Source organism: Medicago truncatula, chromosome 3, assembly GCF_003473485.1.
Source record: "Medicago truncatula cultivar Jemalong A17 chromosome 3, MtrunA17r5.0-ANR, whole genome shotgun sequence".
NCBI lineage: Eukaryota > Viridiplantae > Streptophyta > Magnoliopsida > Fabales > Fabaceae > Medicago > Medicago truncatula.
In genome coordinates, this window is record NC_053044.1 from 13,006,940 (window position 1) to 13,027,954 (window position 21,015).

The following is a 21,015-nucleotide window of genomic DNA, read 5'->3' on the forward strand; positions in this document are numbered from 1 at the left end:
AAACATAAATCCGACGTCGCCGTCGTCGCGAATAAGCAAAGGCATATAGCTTGCCGTTTTCCATGCGTATTCATCTCTATCTTCTCCTAGGTCTATGCATGGCATTTGACCAAACAAGTGACGTATATATTGATTTTCACCAAGATGCTCAAAATAAGTGTTAAGTTGTGCCTTCAAATTGTCAAGAGAGTCTGTCGGCGTTATCATAACCTTAACCGTCTTTTTAAACGCGGAGTACCTAACACGCCCTTCAATTTGTGCAACCTCAGACATGTCTCACTTGAAAAAAAAATTAACAAAAGAATCATATATTAGCACAAAATTAAATGGAATGTAATAACGAATAAATCAAATGCGTAAACATTAATAAGCTATAAATAAGTATTGCATTATTTTCACCACATAAAAGTCATATTATCATATATATATATATATATATATATATATATATATATATATATATATAAATTACATAATGTTAGTTATATATTGGCCACAAAAAACTGGCGTTACAATTTCGACCCCAAAAAATACGTCGGTGTAATTTCTACCAAAAAAAAAGAACTAACACCGACAAAAAAATCACTCATTAAAGACCAAGTGATTGGAGAAGATCAAGTGACATAGAATCTTCCTCATCTTCCGCAATAACTTCAAATTGTTGCTTTGGTTTTTCGGGAGTGTCCAACAAAATAGGCGCCGCTTTGTTTGACTCCTTTTGTGGTTTGGACGGTTTGTTTCCACTTTCAATAGCCATGACCTTTCGGAACAACTCATGTTGATCCAAATACTCATCTTCCCAAGTCACCGCATCTTCTTTCTTGTGATTGTGCCACTCCATAGATGATGGAGGTAGTGGACAACCATTCTTCAAGGAAATAAGCACAAAATGATTTGGAATTGCCCCAAGGCACAAGATGGGAGTTTTTTTATTACCCGGCGGTGGTGGCCCTCTTAGTGGGAAAAACGATTCCGAGTTTCCAACTTCAAGATTTGTCAACACCACCACACACATTTTGTAATAATTAGCAACAATGTGTCCCATGTCCAGAAAAGTCAACCATTTATTAACAAGATGTGCACAAGTTTTTGTATTTGCGGGAGGATGTAATCCGTTTAAAATGTAGTTATAACGATCCTCACCCGCAAATACTTCAACATAATCATCTCTATGATCTATCAACTCTTGAATAAGATGTGTACGGATCATCTCATGATTTTTTTCGATCAAGCCCACGAACTCGGCTATAGCCCGGAATCCGCAATGTCCATCGCCGATAACATCCACCACTTTTTCAATAAATGGAAGCATGAAGCGTGGCATATAATCAATAGGACGCATAACCAGGATAGCCTTAGGCTTTGGATACCGAGTAGGTGGTGGAAGTGGGGAAAGTGATGTTTTACCAAGACGAGCACCTTTTTTCCTTTTATACGATGATGTTGTTGGTGATGGTGACGGTTGGCTATCCGGATTTTGGGAATCAACAACCTCCCAAGAAGAAGGGATCCGACTAGTCGATGTAATTTTTCCTTTAGACCTCGCAATGTCGACTTTTTTCTTTGCTCCATTGGTTGGTACTTTTCGTGATGGTGGAGACGTCAAGGTGGTTTCAGGAAATGCCAACTGCCGCAAACCCTCTTTGACCTCAAGCTTCATTTGGAAAGGGAGTTTCTTTAGACGTTCTACAATAGCCTTCAACTCAACCTCGACACAAAAAGCAACTTCGTTACTTTCTTCGCCCATAGATAACCTAAGTCAATGGTGGTATATCTCATCCAATAAAATTGGCTTCTCTTGAAGGAGCTTAGTAGCAATTTCGCATGCACATGGTAGCCCGTAAGATGTCCTTTGAACACAACCACAAATGTTATTGTCCATGCACAATGTTTCCCTACAACGTGTCTCTTCCAAAGCAATGTTGTCCAAAGCATATCTAGACACATGACCACCTAACCCCGAGTACAAAGTGACATCTTTGAATCTATGTTCCAACACGCAAACGCTTTGACCAAAGGATGTTTGTATAGTAGTGAATTGAAGCAACAACATGTCATGTATTTTCTCCCAACAAGTACCCAAATCACCCACACTATTGTCCAAGTATTTCTTCAATAAAGCATGAGCCGATTCGACCCTGTTTGTGGTCCTGCAACCAAGATGCAACACATGGTCTGTCCATGCCCTCACAATTTTCTCCTTCACTTCATTCAAGGTGGTCATGGCATAATCTACAAAAATTGGAAAATCACTACATGAATCTTTGAACTCCACTAATGCATTTGCATATAACTGTTGAGTGGGCAATTCAACCATAGCTTTCCATGCCTTCATTATCTTCTTCACCACATCGCGATTGCTCACCTCTTTCCCATCCTTTTTAAAACCCAAAGGATATTTACAATCTAAGACACACCTTTGTTTAACATTAGCTTTCACATGAAAGTAACAATTCATTGCATAACTTTCCGGAAAAACATGTGCAACCGCTTTCATCAAAGACATATATCCCTGTCGGTAACAATCACCTTAGGCATATTCATCTTTGACGAAAGAAGTTTACGCAACATTTTTAAAACCCAAACAAAGTTTTCCTCTTTCTCATGTGTCATAAATCCAAACCCAACCGAATATGTCAAATCGGTTGAAGTGACCCCAACTACCTCAAACATTGGCATCCTATACATATTGGTTTTGTAGGTGGAGTCCATAACCAAAACCGTTGGAAAATTGTTAAACAACTTAATGGATGTTGGATGAGCCCAAAAGATATCTTCAATTGTATTACTTTCAAGTTGTGTTCTTGAGTAATAAGTATAGTTGTGCTCCTCCAACTTCGAGATTAGAAATTGTAACGGCTTCTTGTCACCCCTATTTGCCTTCCATATTTTTTGACGTTCATTGTACACTTGCTTCACATTTGTCATGCAATGTGGTCTTTGGTTCTTCAAATGTATCAAAATATTTCTTGGAAGCATCTTGCTCTTGGTCAAGTCACGTACAATCTTCTTGTCGTCCTCCTTTAATCTACCGGCAAGAATGTGTCCTTCTAAAGCCGGCTCCATGGGATGGTTGTGAACTCCATTAAGAATGTTCAATCCTCATTCCTTTGTTTGCTTACTTTGATATCCACTAATCATGAATAAGCAACCACATTTTCTTGAGCCCGTTCTCGCATGCTTCGGTTTTTTTTTTCCGGAACTTTGTGAGTTCCACTCCTTTCACACACTAGCCGGAACATTGGATTGATCAAGCTTGATATTTGTGTGACAATTGTAAATCCCGCCTTATTTGCTTGTCGACGCACCCACTCAAGCAATTCATCTCTATTTTTCGACTTAACGTCGTCTAAAAAAAACTTAGCCGTGTCGACCTCGTGGGGTTGAAGTGGGAGGACACCGGAGCCGCCAACATACTTTGAAGTTTCAACATGGACGGAAGCTCCATCAATGTTTGGTTTCGCTTCAACATTAGGCGGTTTGACATCTCCGGAATTTTCGAGAAAATTTTGTTTTGTCTCTCCCGGAACATCTTTCGCATTCTCTACCATTACTATAATTAAACAACACATAAATACGAATTAACAACTAAGTAATGTATAAACATCAATGCCATAATGAATTAAAACAAAAAAAAACAAAAAAAAACAAGAATTTTTTTTTTGAAAATCTGGCAGTAGCTACCATTTTTTCGTTGTGAAAATTTTCACCAAGAGTTCCTCGGCACCTAACTACCGAGGTTTTCCTCGGCACTAAACTACCGAAGTTAACTGCCGAGGATTCCCATGACAGGGTTCTACGTAACTGACGTAGATACCCATAAAACACCCAAAAAATCAATCGAATAAAATGCACAATACCTGTTTTTTTACGTCAATAGTGTGTTGATACCTCCTATACTTGATGCTTGAATGATTTTGGATCAAAAATTGATTAAAAAAAATGGATTTTGGGATTGAATGGAGGTGGAAATGAAGGTGATGAAGAAAATAGAGTGTAGGGGGAGCAGGTGGCTGTTTCATCGGATGAAACATTTTCCTCGGCAGTTAACTACGAGGTTTTCCTCAGCAGTTAACTGCAGCCGGATTTCAAATTCATCGGCAGTTAACTGCCGAGGAGTATTTGGATAATTTACATGTGTTTATCAGCCAAACAACATGTGGGAACAACAATTCTCATAAAAAAAAAAGGGAAGGAGATTTGGTGTTGGGATAGTTAGGTAAAGATGGAGCAATAGACACGTCACTCACTTGTAGATTTTTCTTTGTGGGGTATACTCCAAAATATCTCATCACTTTAAGAAAAAGGGTATTCATTCATAAGGATGAGTCAATATTAAGCCCGGATACGAGATACGATACGGATAAGATACTGTACTGAAACGTCGATACGGGAAAATTTTAAAAATCAAGATACGATGCGGCTGGGATACGTTAATAAAAAAATTTATATAATTAATGTACAATATAATTATAACCATTTTTTTAATATGCAAACATATTAACAAACAAAATAAACCAGTTATAGGCTCGTAACACATCAACATAAATATAAATAATATTGACGATTAAGAGAGTGACGATTAGTCAATTACATACACAATATATCCCAAGAAAAAAACACCATCCAAAAAAGAAGCACTATACTCAAGAGTTAAATTATTTTATTTAACGTTAATTGGAAATTATTGGGGCAGGTATAGGTACATGATAATTATCGGATACTTTTCTGATACGTATCGGGAAGTATCAGATAATTATTTTAAAAAAAATAAAATTTAATCTTCGGATACTCTTCTGATACGTATCGGAAAGTATCGGGCAGGTATCGGTGCAGGATACGCAGAGGATACGATACGTCAACCATTTTGAAGTATCGGGGCTTCATAGATGAGTCATAAGGAAGAGTAATTAGAAAGTCGTCCCCGTGAGCATAACTCTGTAAGTAAGGACGTGTATTGTTATATGTAGAGGTCGGGGTTCGAACTTCGGACATCTCATTTATTTACTTTGTAAATGGTGAATAAAATTATCCTGTAAGACGAAAATAAATTCTATTTTCTCTACTCTACACTATTTACTACGGCGATGAAGAATCAAATTATCACTATATTTCTTTTTTCTACTTCTTCTTCCAAGTGCAGGATAACCCCAAGGAGTTGAGGGTTTTTTTCTACCAATCGGGGCCCTCCCTTCACCACCACCATGTGGATGGTCTACGGGGTTCATAACTACTCCTCTTACTACAGGACACTTACCTAACCAACGTTTAGCTCCGTCTCTGCCCAAACTTTTTTGGTTTACTCCAACATTCCCTACTTGTCCTACTGTTGCTGAGCAGTTTTTTGATATCAAACGGACCTCTCCATAAGGTAATTTTAATGTTGCCGATTTCTCCTCTTTTGCAATCAGTTTCGCTACAGCACCAGCCGCTCTAGCTAATTGCCCACCCTTTCCAAGTGTTATTTCATGTTATGTATGGTCGTGCCTAAGGACATATCGGTTGAAGTAAATTCTTCTTTTTGATCAATCAAAACTCCTTCCCAAACTGTACAAGCTTCTTCCAAAGCATACAACTTTCTGGATGTAGAATATGATATCTATACAGTTGGATCTTATAATTCTTATATTATGACATAACGAAGTACCACATGAGTGGGTATATAATATAGGAATCTAAATCTGCCAAATCAGTCATGTTATGATATTCTACATCCTAGGTCTTTCTGTTCCTTCATCTGGCTTATGTACTTCTTGACAAAAACAAACAAAAAAATCGTCATCAGATAAGAGGTAAAAAGACATTTAATCTGAACAATTAAGAAAAGAATAATAAGAAGAAAAAGAAGGAACCTAAATGGTTCCTCCTCCAGCACAGGATCTGATGTTCCATTGTTGGCATTATTGAAAAGACCGATCAACGACTCAATATTAATGACGTTTGAATAGAGGGGCAAGATCGGGAACTTTCCTTCAACCAACCCATCATCATTTAATCCTTCGCTAGAAAGGGGGCGTATGCGTCGACCAAAGGATAACTTGGGAAATGTGCAATCAATGTGCACGAAACCCAAAACTCTAGTGTAACGATAGGTCACATGCGAAGAATCTAAGGACTAAAGACATTTGAACTAAACCGTTCACTTCCATTGGATGACAACAACTGATAGAAAGGTCACCCAGACATCCCAATACGTCAAAAGTCATTTACTATATGTTAATGTTTATAATATATAAAAGGATAAACAAATTTAAAATACAATTTCAAATGGTTTGCCATTGTATCAATTCTCTTCAAGGTGAAGCTAAATCACCATAGAAGAATTTTAAGAAAACTCCATCAACGTTCCAAACAAATATTTGAAAGCCGGGCTTTCATAGAAGATTTGAAAATAGGATGAAGTGAAATCATCATGTCGTTATAAAACACACTCTCCTAAGCAAAAATATACCTCAAACAAATGGGAGACCACACTCTCCTAAGCAAAAATATACCTCAAACAAATATCAATTGCTTTATAAATATAAAAAAGAAAGCAATATTTCCCAGAGTTGGACGTGCACATCCGTATAAATGGATGATCATATCAGATATGTGATTTCTCATTGCATATAATATATGCATATGGTAGTTCTACTATCCATCAAAATAGAGTAATCAGAATCCTTTTTTCTTTTATGTGGTGCATCGTCACAAAGAGACCGAACATGTGTCTACCACACGTAAATGTCAATCATTTTAAGATGGTAACCTTTTTTCCTTATGTTTTTAATAAGTTTATATTTAATGTTATCATTGTTTATGTGTAACCATCATAATTAATATTGGATGTGTGTCCAATTCCTCCCACTTCAGTACTATGAGCACCACAATGTCAGGATGATGCAAAGCCACTAGAGCCTATATATGTTCATAGAATGGTTAGTTATAACGAACTCAATCGGATGACAAATAATGAGATAAACGGAGACGATCATGTTGTGATTGTTGAAAACCTTGAGAAGGAAGAGAATGTTGTTGTTGATAAGAAGGTTGAAGATGGAATCAAGATTGAAGTTGTTGGATTACATTAATCTAAACCAAATTTGTAGATTTTTGGATTATAAATGAGAATTATGGAGGGCACACGAGACGTCAGAGTGTGGAAAAGAAAAATCTCTTTTTAGCGTTAGACTCAACAAGTTTAAAAGTTACACCATATTTTATTAATTCAACTTTAATCTGTTGAATATTTTTAAAATAAATAAAAGTTAGAACTCTTCCCATTTATAAAATTCAATTATGCTCCATTGTAGCCTGTATCACATTGCTAAACTTGAATTTGTGACATTCATGACACACAGGAAACAGTGAGAACAAAATTGTCTATGTCCCCATGTCCATAATATCATGGCATAGCTCAGTTTCATAATACTAACCTTAATCTACCAAAACCAAACTAGACCCTTAAGAATACCTAGAATGCAACAACCACACCAAAGTGCTTCTACCCTTCAGAAGCTTCTTAAGAGAAAAAAAAACCACCCACTCTCAATTCCATTGGTAGCTTTTCTTTCATGTTTGCCCTTAAAGCCTCATCATAATAAAAGTGTGGCATGATTTTCCTATTTACTTCCAACAGCTGAAACCTGTCTTACATAATTGTTCTGTATTATTATTTTTTTGTTTTTCAAATAGGTGCATGTTGAGTTAGAACGGTCTATGATATATATAAATCATAACATAATTGTATTTAAACTACGAAGTAGGTGTATGGATGACCTCCTGGGATTCTCCTAAACTGTTTTCAGAAAATTTAATACATTTTACTATGAATACTCAAAAGACTAAGACAAGTACTTTTCAACTCAAAGTCATAGTATATCATACACGTTTTCGGCATGCTCAGTTCATACCGCAAAATACATGTCCAGCTATGCCTTTCTCCAATATCGCAGTTCATTTTTAACAAAAGTAAGATGCAACCACGCATATCACCATGCACAATAATCCAAAAATCATACATTTCTCCACTCAAAAGAAATATTACAGAGTAAGATGCAATCTTACACCAAAATCAATGCAAAAAAGGGGATTTAGAAATTTGATCAGGTCCTTCAGTTGACTTCTTTCTCCACTAAACTGCATCTTTATGGATGAAACTTTGAGTTGCTTGCTTCTTTGCAGGACGACTAACAGGAATCCCTGCATCACACATCACCATGCACAAAAATTCTCAGTGCCAACATTTCATTCATACATAAAGAGGGTGCTAGATTAACTCATTTTTTGATACAATATATATCAGATGAGAGTTTCATCCCTTCCAGGATGTAAAAATCATACTTCGGTATTGGACAAAATACACGGCTAATAACAATAATATCATACTTTATAAGGAGCTGAAGTGAAGATAATTTAAAATTAACATAAAAATGGATGTACTGAAAGAAAGAACAGATAGAAGTGGGAACCTGTAAGGGTGAAAAAGATATATAATGTAATAGAGAAATTACAATTTACCACCCCAAAACTTTTATCGGTAAAAACTTTGGCACATCAAGTTAAAATCGTACATTTGATACCTTGTGATTAATTAAAATTTTACGTACCTTGCTTAGGTTCAACAGATTTAGCATGAGAGCGCTTCTTCTTCACATAGTTCTCTTGCAAGGGCTTAGGCATTTGAAATGAGAACCGTGCAGATGTAACACCATCTGTCGTGTACTCTGAATGATTCGCCAAGAACCTTAAAACACAAGCACCGGGAGCAAAATGTAAGAAAGATGAAAGCCAAAATTTAATAATGAAGATGACAATGATTCAATTAAGACAAGGTAGCTTTCAAGGTCACATTGCAGAGATAGTAAAGAAGAAGCAGAAGGAACATACTTGTTCACCTCAGGCATTGAGCGCAATTTCTTGCCTGATGGTGCTTCATAGTATCTGAAATATTAAAAAATCACAACAATGACAAAATGATGATAATGAAAATTAGAAATTCTATGAGGGCATACTTTCCTAGACAAAATTCATAATAGTTGTATTGATACATATGTTTTGATAAAAAGAATGACCAATAATGAATACATACATATCTCCAAATTGGCTGCTTCCTTCACCTCTGATTTGTAGCAGTCGCTGCCATCCATCTGGAGTCTGTGGAATTCCTGGCTTGTCAATAGCCCAAATCATACTGTCATCCTGAGAAACATCCTCTGGATCATCACAAGAAATATCGGGTCGCCACTCCCGAGCATTTTCACAAACAAAAGGATGTTGAAGGTTATGTTCACGTATTTCTTCATATTTTTTCTCCGTTGGAGTTAACCTCCATTTAGAACAGTAATGACATTGAACAGCGAAAGCACCAACTACTGGCAAAACTCTATGAGCTGAACTCCGAGGTGGTCTACACAGAAGGGGATCATGGGCAAGTTGATTTGTGTTGTCTCTATTTGTAATAGGGTTATATTCATCATCATCATCTGAAGAAGAAGAAGAAGAAGAGGAAGAAGAAGAAGAAGAAACGTATATGTGATCTGGAAGACGATGCATTTGATTTTCCAAGAAATCACACCTGATACATTCAAAAAAGGATCAAAGAAGTAATAAAGCAATAAACCTTAATATTGTTAAACATCCAACCTAATGAATATACTTAAGCAGGCAAAAGCACTTTCTTGAATAAATTCAACGCACAAAAGATTTTTTTTGTCAATATTCTTGGGACTGTATATCAATCCACTCAAGATTTTTTTTTCTTTCTATAGTCGATCTACTCAAGATCATTTTTTCTATAGTCGATCCACCCAAGATCTATGCATATCTTCTTTTGTCCATTCATTAAATAATAATAATAATTTGGCTTAGCCAAGGTTTTCGAATCATGAATCAGAAGAACTATTTTCTAACTTGTAAATCAAATTTTATTATGAATCGTAAAAACAGCATTTGAACTAAAAACTAGCAACATAAGCAAAAACTTATAAGCTGATACATCATGTTTGAATTTCAAAATAGTTCAAGATTGAAATGACAAATCAATGAGAGTAGCAATAACACAACAAATCAACAGGAAGAGGGGAAATTGGGATTGACTTCAAACAAGACAGGGGAACCATAAACATAAAATAACAGAGAAGAGACTTGGAAGCACTGACCAGGAAAAAGTAATGCAAAAAGCGCACTTAGGAGGATAGGAGCGAAGACCTGGTCCGTTTTAAGATCTGGATCTGGACAACAGTTGACAGCAGAACGGATTTGGCTCGTGCGGCCAGGTCCCTTTCTGGGATCGCACACTATCTCTCCTGCGCTATAGTCAACAGTTGGATTAATCGAACAGATGAGGAAAAAAAACGAAAAAACAGATAATAAAAATCAACTTTCTATGAATCTCGCTCTACTCTCACACAATCTTTCATCATCTTGACCACGCACGCACAGCGGCGATGAGAAGACCTATAAATGGGGCACCAAGTTTAGTGGCAACAACGTGGAGTTCGCATGGCGCACCACGTGGCACATAAAATGCTATTCACCAAAAAAAGGATGATGTAATTATGAGATCAATAATTACTTACTATTACTATTTACTATTATGATTTGTTCTATATTCTTGATTTTTCTGGTTTAGTCATTTTTATCAAGTCAGTATCAAATCAACTGAGTATCAGTTATAATCAAGGTTCTTAATATTTTCTTTCCTCCTCTCATCTTACATCCCACAACTTCAACATGTGTAAACAAAGAGCTTTCAAATATAACTTAAATTCACACTCACATAAGGTTTACATTTTGACAATCTACAGGCATGTTTAATTATTCTTTTAGTCTATCAAATTACAAAAGGTAACAAACAATTCCATTTCTTGTTTTGAAAATTTTGTACTGGTACTAGGGAAAACAATACGAAACTCTAGATATTTAAAACAAAGTGAAAACAATGTAACATTTCTTTAATTAAAAGTGATAGCAAAAAATTAAAACGGAAAGCACACGTATAAATTTCTAAATACAATGGTTGTGATGGTGAAGGTTGACAGAACAAAACAAAGGAGTAAATCCACATTAGTTAGTCCTCTGCATCCATTTCATATGGCTCAATGTTTATAGTAAGTTGGTGGGAAATTAAAAATGGATGAAAAAACCACAAAATTATAAAGATTAATAGATATGAAGTTGGACAGTACAAACCTTGCGTCTCCTTCTCCACAAATTTAATATTTCAATTTTGGGTAAAGGCTTTACTAGATAGCCTGCTGCTCCGAATTTCAAGCACTTAACAACAACGGATACCTCATCTTGTGCGGACATCATTTATCAAGACAAGATATTCAAAACATTGATGAGAAGCAGAACATACTGCCTCAACTCAAGAATCTTCTTATTGGTCTATAAGAGCATCCAGAATGGAGGCCCCCATTTTTTAGTACTTAAACGGGTCCCACGTGTACACATCACTCATTTATAATTTTTTAATAGTAGTACTTAATAAGAACTCAATCCCTCTAACCCTGCTCACACAAATTTCTTAAATGGGACCCAAAAATCAACTATCAATAACTTTATATCAGTACATATCAAATAAGAGCCAAGTAAATAACTAAACCTTACTTATAATAGGAATTCTGCACAATTCTGTCTTGTGGTGTGTACTTTAACATCCTCATACCCTTCTTCGGACCTCATCATGGCCAATTATATTCCCCCTCTGCATTCAGTGCATCAGTTACATGTCTTGCTAATTTCATGAAATAACTGTCAAGCATGAAAAATCAACTGTTTTAGAAATAATCATAAATTGCATAAGATTTAAGCTATACAAGCCAAACGCTCAACGCTCACACCCTAGGAATAAAAAAAATAAATCAATCAAATGACCACTTTTTAACAGATAAAAAAAACTTCTCTATATGTTCATACTATGATTATAAAAGCAAAACCTTAGACCTGATAGTAATTACAAAATGCAATAAAACTTGCTAATTGAACTCTAAAATGACATTAAAAACCCTATATGATTTTCTGTGATCAACCCTCATCATGGCCAAGATACAAGTAAGGCTAACAAGCTCAAATAGAATCGTTTGACACACATATAGCTAAAACCATAACACACACCATGATAATTGATAACAGCATCTCAACAAAACCAAAAATATTTCCATCATTACTTACACTTTTTCATCACATTTTCTCTTCAAACTCTTTCATAAAAAACAGACACAAACAACATTATCCAAATCCTAACATGTTCATAACTCAAACGAACAACATCCTTTGCGTGTCTGCAATGCGCTTCCTCATTCGTTAGTCAAATCGAAGAGGTTTCATTTGGTTTGGAGTGTCTCTAATAACCAGTTGTTGCGCGGGTTATAACTAACCGTGATCACCAGCTATGGAATTTTATTGAAATGTTGATGTAATCAGGGGGATTTTAGTAATGCCTGCAATGTGTTTGATGAAATGATTCAAAGAAGAATTGAACAATTTATACAATGGGAAATTGGCGCGGAACCCAGGGACGGACCCAAGTGTTGTTAAAAAGGGGCCACCGCCACACCCTTGTAAAATGGGATAATACTATCCCTACTATATGTTTATATGGCTTGCAACCCCCCACTTTATATAATAAATAAGAGATTCACAAAATTGAGGTGTATCGGTACTCCTTATTCTTAATTTTATAAATGAACGATCATTTTTTATGTAGTAAATAACTATTTGTTAATATTTATATTTTATAGAACAACATTTCATAAGAAAAAACATCATTTAATTATTTATAAGAATCATAGTAATTTTTTTTTACATATTATCATAAAAAACAATGAATGTTCTCAATTATGAGTGTTAAAAATTTTAAAAAATAAAAAATTATTTCGTTGACACTTTTGATAAATAAGATTTAGTTATTATAATTATAAATAATAAAAAAATAATATTTTTTTTTTCAAAAAACAACTCATTTAACTATGAATTTAAAGAGTGAGTGTATCGGTACACTCAAATATAGTGGGTGTAACATAGAATTTGACATAAATAAGTACCAAATACTTTTTCATCATTTATAATAAACTGATAACCTATTTTCTTTAATTAATATTACTCCATCCGTTTCAAAATGAGCGTCGTTTTAGTTAATTACACACAAATTAACGGAATAAAGTAGTCAAATGTTGTAGCAATTTTAGCAAATTATCCTAATCAACTATTGGTTTGTTTTTTATTAAAGAAAAAATAATACTTTAAAAGTAATGTAACATAATATTAATTGAAGGGTACAATTGACTATTATTTTGAATATTATTTGGATATCCTAATCAGTCATTAATATTTGAATATTATTTTGGACAAATACCATGAATAATACTATAAACTTTTTAAAAAAAAAATTATATTTAATATAAAATTAAATATAACACTCAATTCTAATAAAATATTCATGAATCAAAACAGCAAAAAACAAAAGACAGAAGAAGAATAAATAAATAAAAAAAACATAAAAACAAGAGAAACCATAAAACAGTGAAAGAAAAAAGTACAGAGAAAGGGAGAAGAGATTCCAAAGCAGTTGAAAGATAAAAGAGTGTTTTTTTTGGAGCATGTAAGAAGAGAGAGAGTTGAAAAATGTTAAGGTTTACAAAATCCCCAACACTTGTACAATAACTATCCTACACCTCTATGAACTCTATATAATGTGTATTCTACTCTTTGATCAAGTAATGCAAATTCATTTCATTCATTGTCTTAGTTTCATATTACAGATCGAATTTCTTCCGAGTATTTAATGAAATATTTGTCGCTAATTTCACATATTTCTGATAACCGTGAAATTGGTTCCATGCCTCTTGCAACATTGCATTACTGCTGTACTAAACTAAATAGTTGTTTAAGAAATAACTAGTTTTGCAAGAGTGAATTGTACATAAGTGGTTAATAAATGAATATGATTAGGATTTTGAATAAATCCAACCATGCTTAATCCAAACATACGAGCTAACTATACCACTTTGTGACATTCATGACACATGAAATGGTTCAACACTTTGTTTCAAAGGAGCAACAAGAAGTTGATTTATGGTTCAACACATGAATAGGTGAAGCATCACATGCAGTATTGACTCTGGTGGAAAAATTGATTTGATGTTGTTTTGGTTGTGTTCTAAATTTCTAATGTAATAAACTTTGTTTATCTATTGTAGTGTTACTATTTGTATTATTCTTGCTTGCGTAGGTGACAAGTGACAACTCATTAAAAACCTAACATAACTAAAACTAAAACAACTCTTATAAAAACCATAAAATTCCTCGGAAAAAATCATAAAATTAAAATTAAAATTAAACATATACTTTTCTTTTAATAGCCAAGATGTTTTTTTTAAGAGGTTAAAATGGAAAATATTACTGCATCAAAGAGTTCTTCTTAGCACAATGTATATCAGGAAGAAACAAAAGTCACAAACATCTGTACAAAGAAAGGGAAACAAAAAAACAATAAAATAAAATAAAAAAACAGAGAAAGAAAAAGCATTAGCTGATGCCCAACATAGTGAACGGACTAAGCCATCAAACATGATAGTTGAAGGAGAGATTAACTATTTTCGCCTTCAACCATAAAAAATATAGTGACTTAATCTTATCGACAATCTGATTGAAAAAGGATATTGGAGAAGAGTACAAATGATACTACTCTCACATTTTGGGACGAAGTATATTGACGGTACTTAGAAAATTAAAACTTAGAAATAAAATATATCAACATAGAGAAAATTAAATGTTGTCAAGGATCATATAACTTCTTGTTACATTTGCATTTCCATGTAGTTGGATAGGGCACTGTGAACCGTGGCTTTCGCCGCTCCGTCAACACAAGGATGGGCGTGCAAGGGTTACATTGCTCGCACTTTGTTCTGCAATTTGGAGGAACAAGTGAGTCTTTTATAGGGACTTTCGATTTTTCTTTGGTCTCTTTCTCTCTTTCAATTGAATCCGCTCGAATAGCATTCTAGAAAGAAAAAAAAAATACAATGATTAACCATGAATTGATGATTCTAAACTTGTTTTATAAGATAAAAATAGTAGGAGCTATACCCAAACATCAAAATAACTTGGATGTCTAGGCATCGGAATATCTGCAATGAAAAGCAATAAAGGATATTAGCAATAAGTGAGAACAATATATTCGTACAACAAGAATTTGAAAAACTATATCAACGAAAACACAAAGGTATAAGACCCGATGTGGCACTAATTTTTCACAATCATGCACATCATCGACGTTCGTCTGATCTCAATCTAATGGTTATAAAAAAAGATAAATTTAATTTAATTTTATAATAAAAAATATCGATGTTAAATCTTGATCGACGGATCTCAATCAAACAAATACAAATGCATGACTTTTATTCAATTTGTTGACAGTAGGAAATCAAAGTCCAAAGTACACACATAACAATTTTAGGTTTCCTCCTTCAAAAAATAAATAAATAAATTTAGGGTTCCATTTATTTCAAAAAATATTACATATATACTATATGAAGAAACACATGGTATAGAAAAATTCAAAATGAAAGTGGAGACACTTGCCTTGTTCGTAGGGTTCTATCTCGAAAATGACAGGTAACCACGTTGGAGCAACGGTGCTACCGGAGAAAGTTGTACTGATCGAGATCACAAAAAAGAAGACAAAACAATAAAGATTAATCATAGTGTTACTTCTCATCTCTCACTCTCTCTGAACTAAAAAGAAAAATTTCTTCTGAAGAACAAGAATGAGTGCTTGCCTATATATAAAATATATGCACACCCAATGGAACAAGTAACCAAAATAAAAAAGTCCTCTAAAAAAATAAGTAGCATGCGAAATAAAAGAAGATATTCTTGGTAAATTTCGCTGCAATTTAAATGCACATTAATGCTGATTGAATGGTTTTGTTTGTTTATTTCTATTTACTACTCCCTCCGTCCCAAATTGTATGACGTTTTGGGCATTTCATACATATTAAGAAATGCAATTAATATTGTGTAGAAAATAGATATTATGAGTTGTTTTACAAAATTGTCCTTAATAAATAACATGAGAAAGATAAATGAAAGAATTGAAAAAAAAAAGAGTAATAAATAGTTAAAGTTATAATAGGAAAAGTAACATTAATGTTGCATTGGTATCGTAAAGTGACATATAATTTGGGATAAATATTTTTCCTAAAGCGACATACAATTTGGGACGGAGGGAGTACAAAGTAAATCTGATTTGGTGTTAATGATTGCATGATTTTATTGATTGATTTCTCTTTTTGGGAAATTATTGATTGTTATTAAGTATGGTAATTTTAGACGTCTATACTAAATATTAATGGATCACAATTTTATTTTTTTTACTTTTTTCATATCTTTTTTTTTTTTTTTTTAGTAAAATGTGTTTATAGCATTTCATTAATAATAAGATGTTCAATACAACAAGGTACAATAGAATAAGTGGTGGGACTAGCTAATAATGGGGCAGCCCCGGCAAGGACGTGAGCTACCTCATTTGCTTGTCGCAGAGTAAACTCAACCTTAGAGTTTGTAAACTGTGAACTCAACAACCTTCTGCAAGCAGAGATAATAAGACCAAATTCAGTAACATCTGGATGAGGGTGGTTGAAGGCATCCACAGTAATTTTGGAATCCAATGCAAAATCAACATTGTCAAACCTCATATCACTTAACCATTCCTAAGCATAATAAAGACCTAAAGCCTCACCCACATTAACAGAGTGTAGAAACGGGAGCGGAATGGATTTAGCTAGAATAAAAACTCCCTCGTCATCACGAATACACAAACCTATTCCTGTTCTGTTTAATGCATTCGAGAAGAAAGCGTCAACATTGCATTTTACTCTACCTTGGTGAGGACGCTGCCAAGAAATAGGAGACATAACCTGATGTTGTTGCTGCCCCAAGACTCTTGCAGCCGAATTGGTGGTGTTTGCGGTTGTGCTATGCACAGCCGAGCTGCTGCTATGTGTTGCATGTGTGGGGACGTTAGCAATCGACTAATCCTCTATGAGATGGCGAGCTCAGTCCATAACCTGCGCCACAGTTTCTGTCACTCCTTGCCAAAGCCGTAAATTCCGATGCTTCAATAAGCTCAAAAGTAGAGCTGCAAACTGTTGGCTCTGGGCACATGACATCACCTACAATAAAGAAAAGATAGCAGCACCAGCACTGTTAGTATGTGTACAGGTGCGTTGCACAGCTGCTCTAAGACCGGACCGAAGCCAAACCTGCTGCACAATAAAACATTCAAAAAAGCTGTGTTGCAGATCTTCTGGAGGTCCTTCACAGATAACACATTCAGTGGGGCAGTTAACACCGTTCTCAGCCACGACACATACGCCATATTAATTTTTTTACTTTCGGAGGTACTTTTAAACGCCAAATATTAGACCAAGATCCGGGTTGCCGGAGGTGGGAGGTATCCACCAAAACTTCAACACAAAGCCGATACACACTCTTAAACGAATACAATCCATTCCTCTCGGCTTTCCAAACCAACTTATCTTCCTCCACTTGATCAAGCAATGAAGTTTGTAAAATAGAGGCTGCTGTAGTGGTGTCAAAAACCTGAGATATGATTTCCTCATTCCAAGACTTAGAATTAGGATGAATAAGATTGTTAACCGTAAAATTCCGTAGCAGATGCACATTTGGAATGGGGATGGAAGTACCTGACCCAATACGCCACCGAGCCCCCCCTCGAACAATAAAACGCGCTTTTAAAATACTTCGCCAAACGTAACTTGGGTTATGCCCCAAAGAAGCAGACATAAAGTTATTGTTAAGGAAATAGCGCGCCTTGAAAATCTGAGAAACCAACGAAAGAGGCTCTGATATAAACTTCCAAGCCTGTTTGCCAAGCATAGCTAAGTTAAATGCAGTGAGGTCCTTAAAACCCATGACACCATGCGTTTTATGCATAGACAACTTCTCCCAAGATAGCCAATGAATACCCCGGCCACTCGACCCACCATGGCTCCACCAAAACGAATTCAACATCTTCTCTATGGTCGAAATAATAGAAGTGGGCAGCAAGAAATACTCATAACATACGATGGGATTGCATGCAGTACAGATTTAATCATAACCTCCCGTCCCGCTTTTGAAAGACATTTGCTACTCCATGTGTTTATTTTATGCCACACGCGATCCTTAACATAAGCGAAAACAGATGTACGATTCCTACCAATCATCGAGGGTAAGCCTAGATACTTACCTGTGCCAAGAACAGCCTGAACACCCATGATATTGGTTATCGCATGTTGTAGGGTGACAGAAACCTTGCGACTGTAAAAGATCTCAGACTTCGGTATACTAATAGCTTGTCCTGATGCAGCTTCATATGTGGCAAGAATGGATTGCATGACATGAGCTTGATTTTCTGTTGCTTTGAAGAAAAGAAAACCATCATCTGCGAAATGCAAGTGTGTAACCAGAGGAGCCCCTCTACACACAGAAGTGCCACATATGTCCCCCCTAGCCTCTGCACGTCTGATTAAGGAGGAAAGACCCTTGGCACAAATAATAAACAAGTAGGGAGAAAGAGGATCTCCTTGGCGCAAACCTCGACCCGAAATAATTGGCCCGACTGACTCACTGTTTACCAAGACTGAGTAATCAACATTCAACAGTTTCGACACACAAAGTCATCCACTGAATCCATTGAGCATTGAAACCTATACGAGTCATAACTCCCTTCAAATAATCCCAATCAATACGGTCGCATGCCTTGCTAATGTCTAGTTTAAGGGCCACACTCCCCTCAACAATTCTAGTATTTGTTCTCATGGAGTGAAGAACTTCAATGGCTACCATGACATTATCTAAAATCGACCTCCCAGGAACAAAAGCAGACTGACTATCTGAGATGCATTTCGACAGAATACCTTGCAGCCTATTAGCAAGAACCTGACTTTTTTTCATTTCTATTTTATCCCTCAATTATATAAATTATATAATTTACTACTTCATCCGTTTTAAAATTAGTGTCGTTTTAGTAAAAAAAAATGTTTCAAAATGAATGTCACTTGCACTTTTCAACGTAGAATTATTGTTTTATTTTTAATTGCACCTCTAATTCAATCATCTAACCTTATTTATTATTGGTGTAATACTTTGGAAGTAGTGTATATACACCTACGAATATTCAACACCGTTTTGCCGCTATATTTGTTGGAGTTTGTGGAAGCATCGGAACCTTAAAATATGGGAAGATGTAACGGAGAATAGCGCACAGGCTGTTGACAGAGCTAGACACTTACCGGATGATTGGCAAAGAAGCAAATTTGCCGCGGCTAGATGTGTCACTGCAGGCGGGCATTCAACAGATGCATTCTGCCATGTCTGTGCAGCAGTCTGTACAGCTGCAACAGACTCAAAACAGATTTGTGCAGCAGTCTATACAGCTTCAACAGACTCAAACCAGACCTGTGCAGCAGCCGGTACATCTGCAACATTCTCAAACCGGACATGTGCAGCAGTCCCTACAGCTGCAACAGTCCCAAAGTGATCATGTGCAGCAGCCTGTACATCTGCAACATCATCAAACCTGGCCTGCTATCCCGCAGTGGCAGTCACCTAGTACCAAGAGGTTTAAGTGCAATGTAGACGCAACTTTCTCGGACCAATTTCAGCGAACAGGTATTGGCATCTGTGTTCGGGATGAGTTGGGGACTTTTGTGTTAGCAAAGGTGCAGCAGTTTGGTCACATTTATCCGGTAGAAATAGGTGAAGCCTTGGGACTCTATCATGCTCTCCAATTGATGACAGATATGCAATTTGATAATATCGACTTCAAGCTTGATTCCAAGATCACGAGAGATGTGTTCCATTCTCGTAAGACGGATGTCACATATTTTGGAAGTATCACTGGAGCGTGTCGAGAGTTGTTCTCCACTTCTTTCACTAACTCAAGGGTTGAGTTGTTCTCCACTGTTTAATCTGATTCCTAACAATAATCTTTTTATCCCACATTTCTTTATCCGCGTAAATATTCGACAAAGCAATACTGTCACCAACATAGCCAGGGTCCAAGTTGATCAACTTATCCCGAACTTCAGTGGCTAGCTTTAAATCACCATGGAGGCTACACGCCCCCAGTAAGGTTCGCCACATGACCGCATTCGGAGGCACCGACATCTCCATCACGAAGTCATAGGCTTCTCTCAGATGGCTGCTTCGGCATAAGAGGTCCACCATGCAGCCAAAATGAGGCTCTCTTGGTTCTATACCATAGTCTTCGGTCATACTTCGAAAATGACGTTTCCCTTCCTCGACCAACCCTGCATGGCTGCAAGCCATTAAAACTCCAATGAACGTTACATCGTTCGGGGATACAATAAATTTCATTTCTGAGAAAAGTTGAAGAGCTTCATGAGCTTGGCCATGTACTGCATGCCCAACAATCATAGAAGTCCAAGTTGTTACATCTTTGTTTCTCGTACTATCAAACAACTTCCTTGCATTTCCAATATCACCACACTTAGCATACATATTTATAAGAGCATTATTCAAATGCAAATCAATTTTCATCCCTTGTTTACGCCGAACAAAATCATGAATCCATTCACCCATTTCGAGTCCCCCAGTATCCGCACAAGCAGAGAGAGCGGTCGTCAAAACAATTTGATCAGGCTCCACATTGTTCATCAACATCAGCCTAAACAACTCCAAACCTTTATTGGATTTATGATTTTCAACATAAGCCGAAATCAAAGACGTCCAACAAATAATATTCTTTTCGGGTATTTCATCAAACACTTGGTGTGCATCAAATAAACATTGTTAAGCAGGAACAATTGACCTCTTTGTAAGAGATCAACGGCCTCTAGAGCTAGGAAGCCAAAAGTGTCGAACACAAATGGTATACAAGAATGTTGATTGTTGAAGCACCTTTTATCATGTTTGGTGACTTTGTTTGAAACGGATTTGAGGGTAGCCTATCATACAACAAAAGTATCTCTCCCCAATCGTACATGTGAAGAAACAACG

At 35.9% G+C, this 21,015-nt stretch overlaps 2 protein-coding genes and 1 pseudogene across 4 annotated transcripts; all 3 read right to left on the reverse strand.

The window, feature by feature from the left end:
• Positions 1 to 5,072: 5,072 nt before the first annotated feature.
• On the reverse strand, positions 5,073 to 5,512 carry LOC120579731 (50S ribosomal protein L2, chloroplastic-like; annotated as a pseudogene).
• A 2,303-nt stretch (positions 5,513 to 7,815) lies between these two features.
• On the reverse strand, positions 7,816 to 12,544 carry LOC25488816 (methyl-CpG-binding domain-containing protein 2). 3 transcript variants are annotated; one of them, XM_024778476.2, is made up of 7 exons: positions 12,160 to 12,544; positions 11,596 to 11,739; positions 10,143 to 10,289; positions 9,074 to 9,559; positions 8,872 to 8,925; positions 8,592 to 8,728; positions 7,816 to 8,184 (listed from the first exon to the last, which is right to left on the reverse strand). In XM_024778476.2, exons 4-7 carry the CDS (start codon positions 9,535 to 9,537, stop codon positions 8,117 to 8,119), a joined length of 723 nt encoding a protein of 240 aa, XP_024634244.2. In that variant the 5' UTR covers positions 9,538 to 9,559; positions 10,143 to 10,289; positions 11,596 to 11,739; positions 12,160 to 12,544; the 3' UTR covers positions 7,816 to 8,116. The 3 variants fall into 3 exon arrangements, with proteins under 3 accessions (XP_024634244.2, XP_013459418.2, XP_039688366.1); XM_013603964.3 differs by having other exon boundaries at positions 10,143 to 10,294; XM_039832432.1 differs by lacking the exons at positions 11,596 to 11,739; positions 12,160 to 12,544 and adding an exon at positions 11,176 to 11,523 and having other exon boundaries at positions 10,143 to 10,294.
• A 7,314-nt stretch (positions 12,545 to 19,858) lies between these two features.
• Positions 19,859 to 20,799, reverse strand: LOC112420099 (putative pentatricopeptide repeat-containing protein At1g74400; the record flags this gene model as incomplete). The annotated part of the gene is made up of 1 exon (XM_024778732.2): positions 19,859 to 20,799. A coding segment is annotated over one exon (870 nt), but the record flags the coding sequence as incomplete, so codon positions are not given.
• Between the last annotated feature and the right edge of the window lie 216 nt (positions 20,800 to 21,015).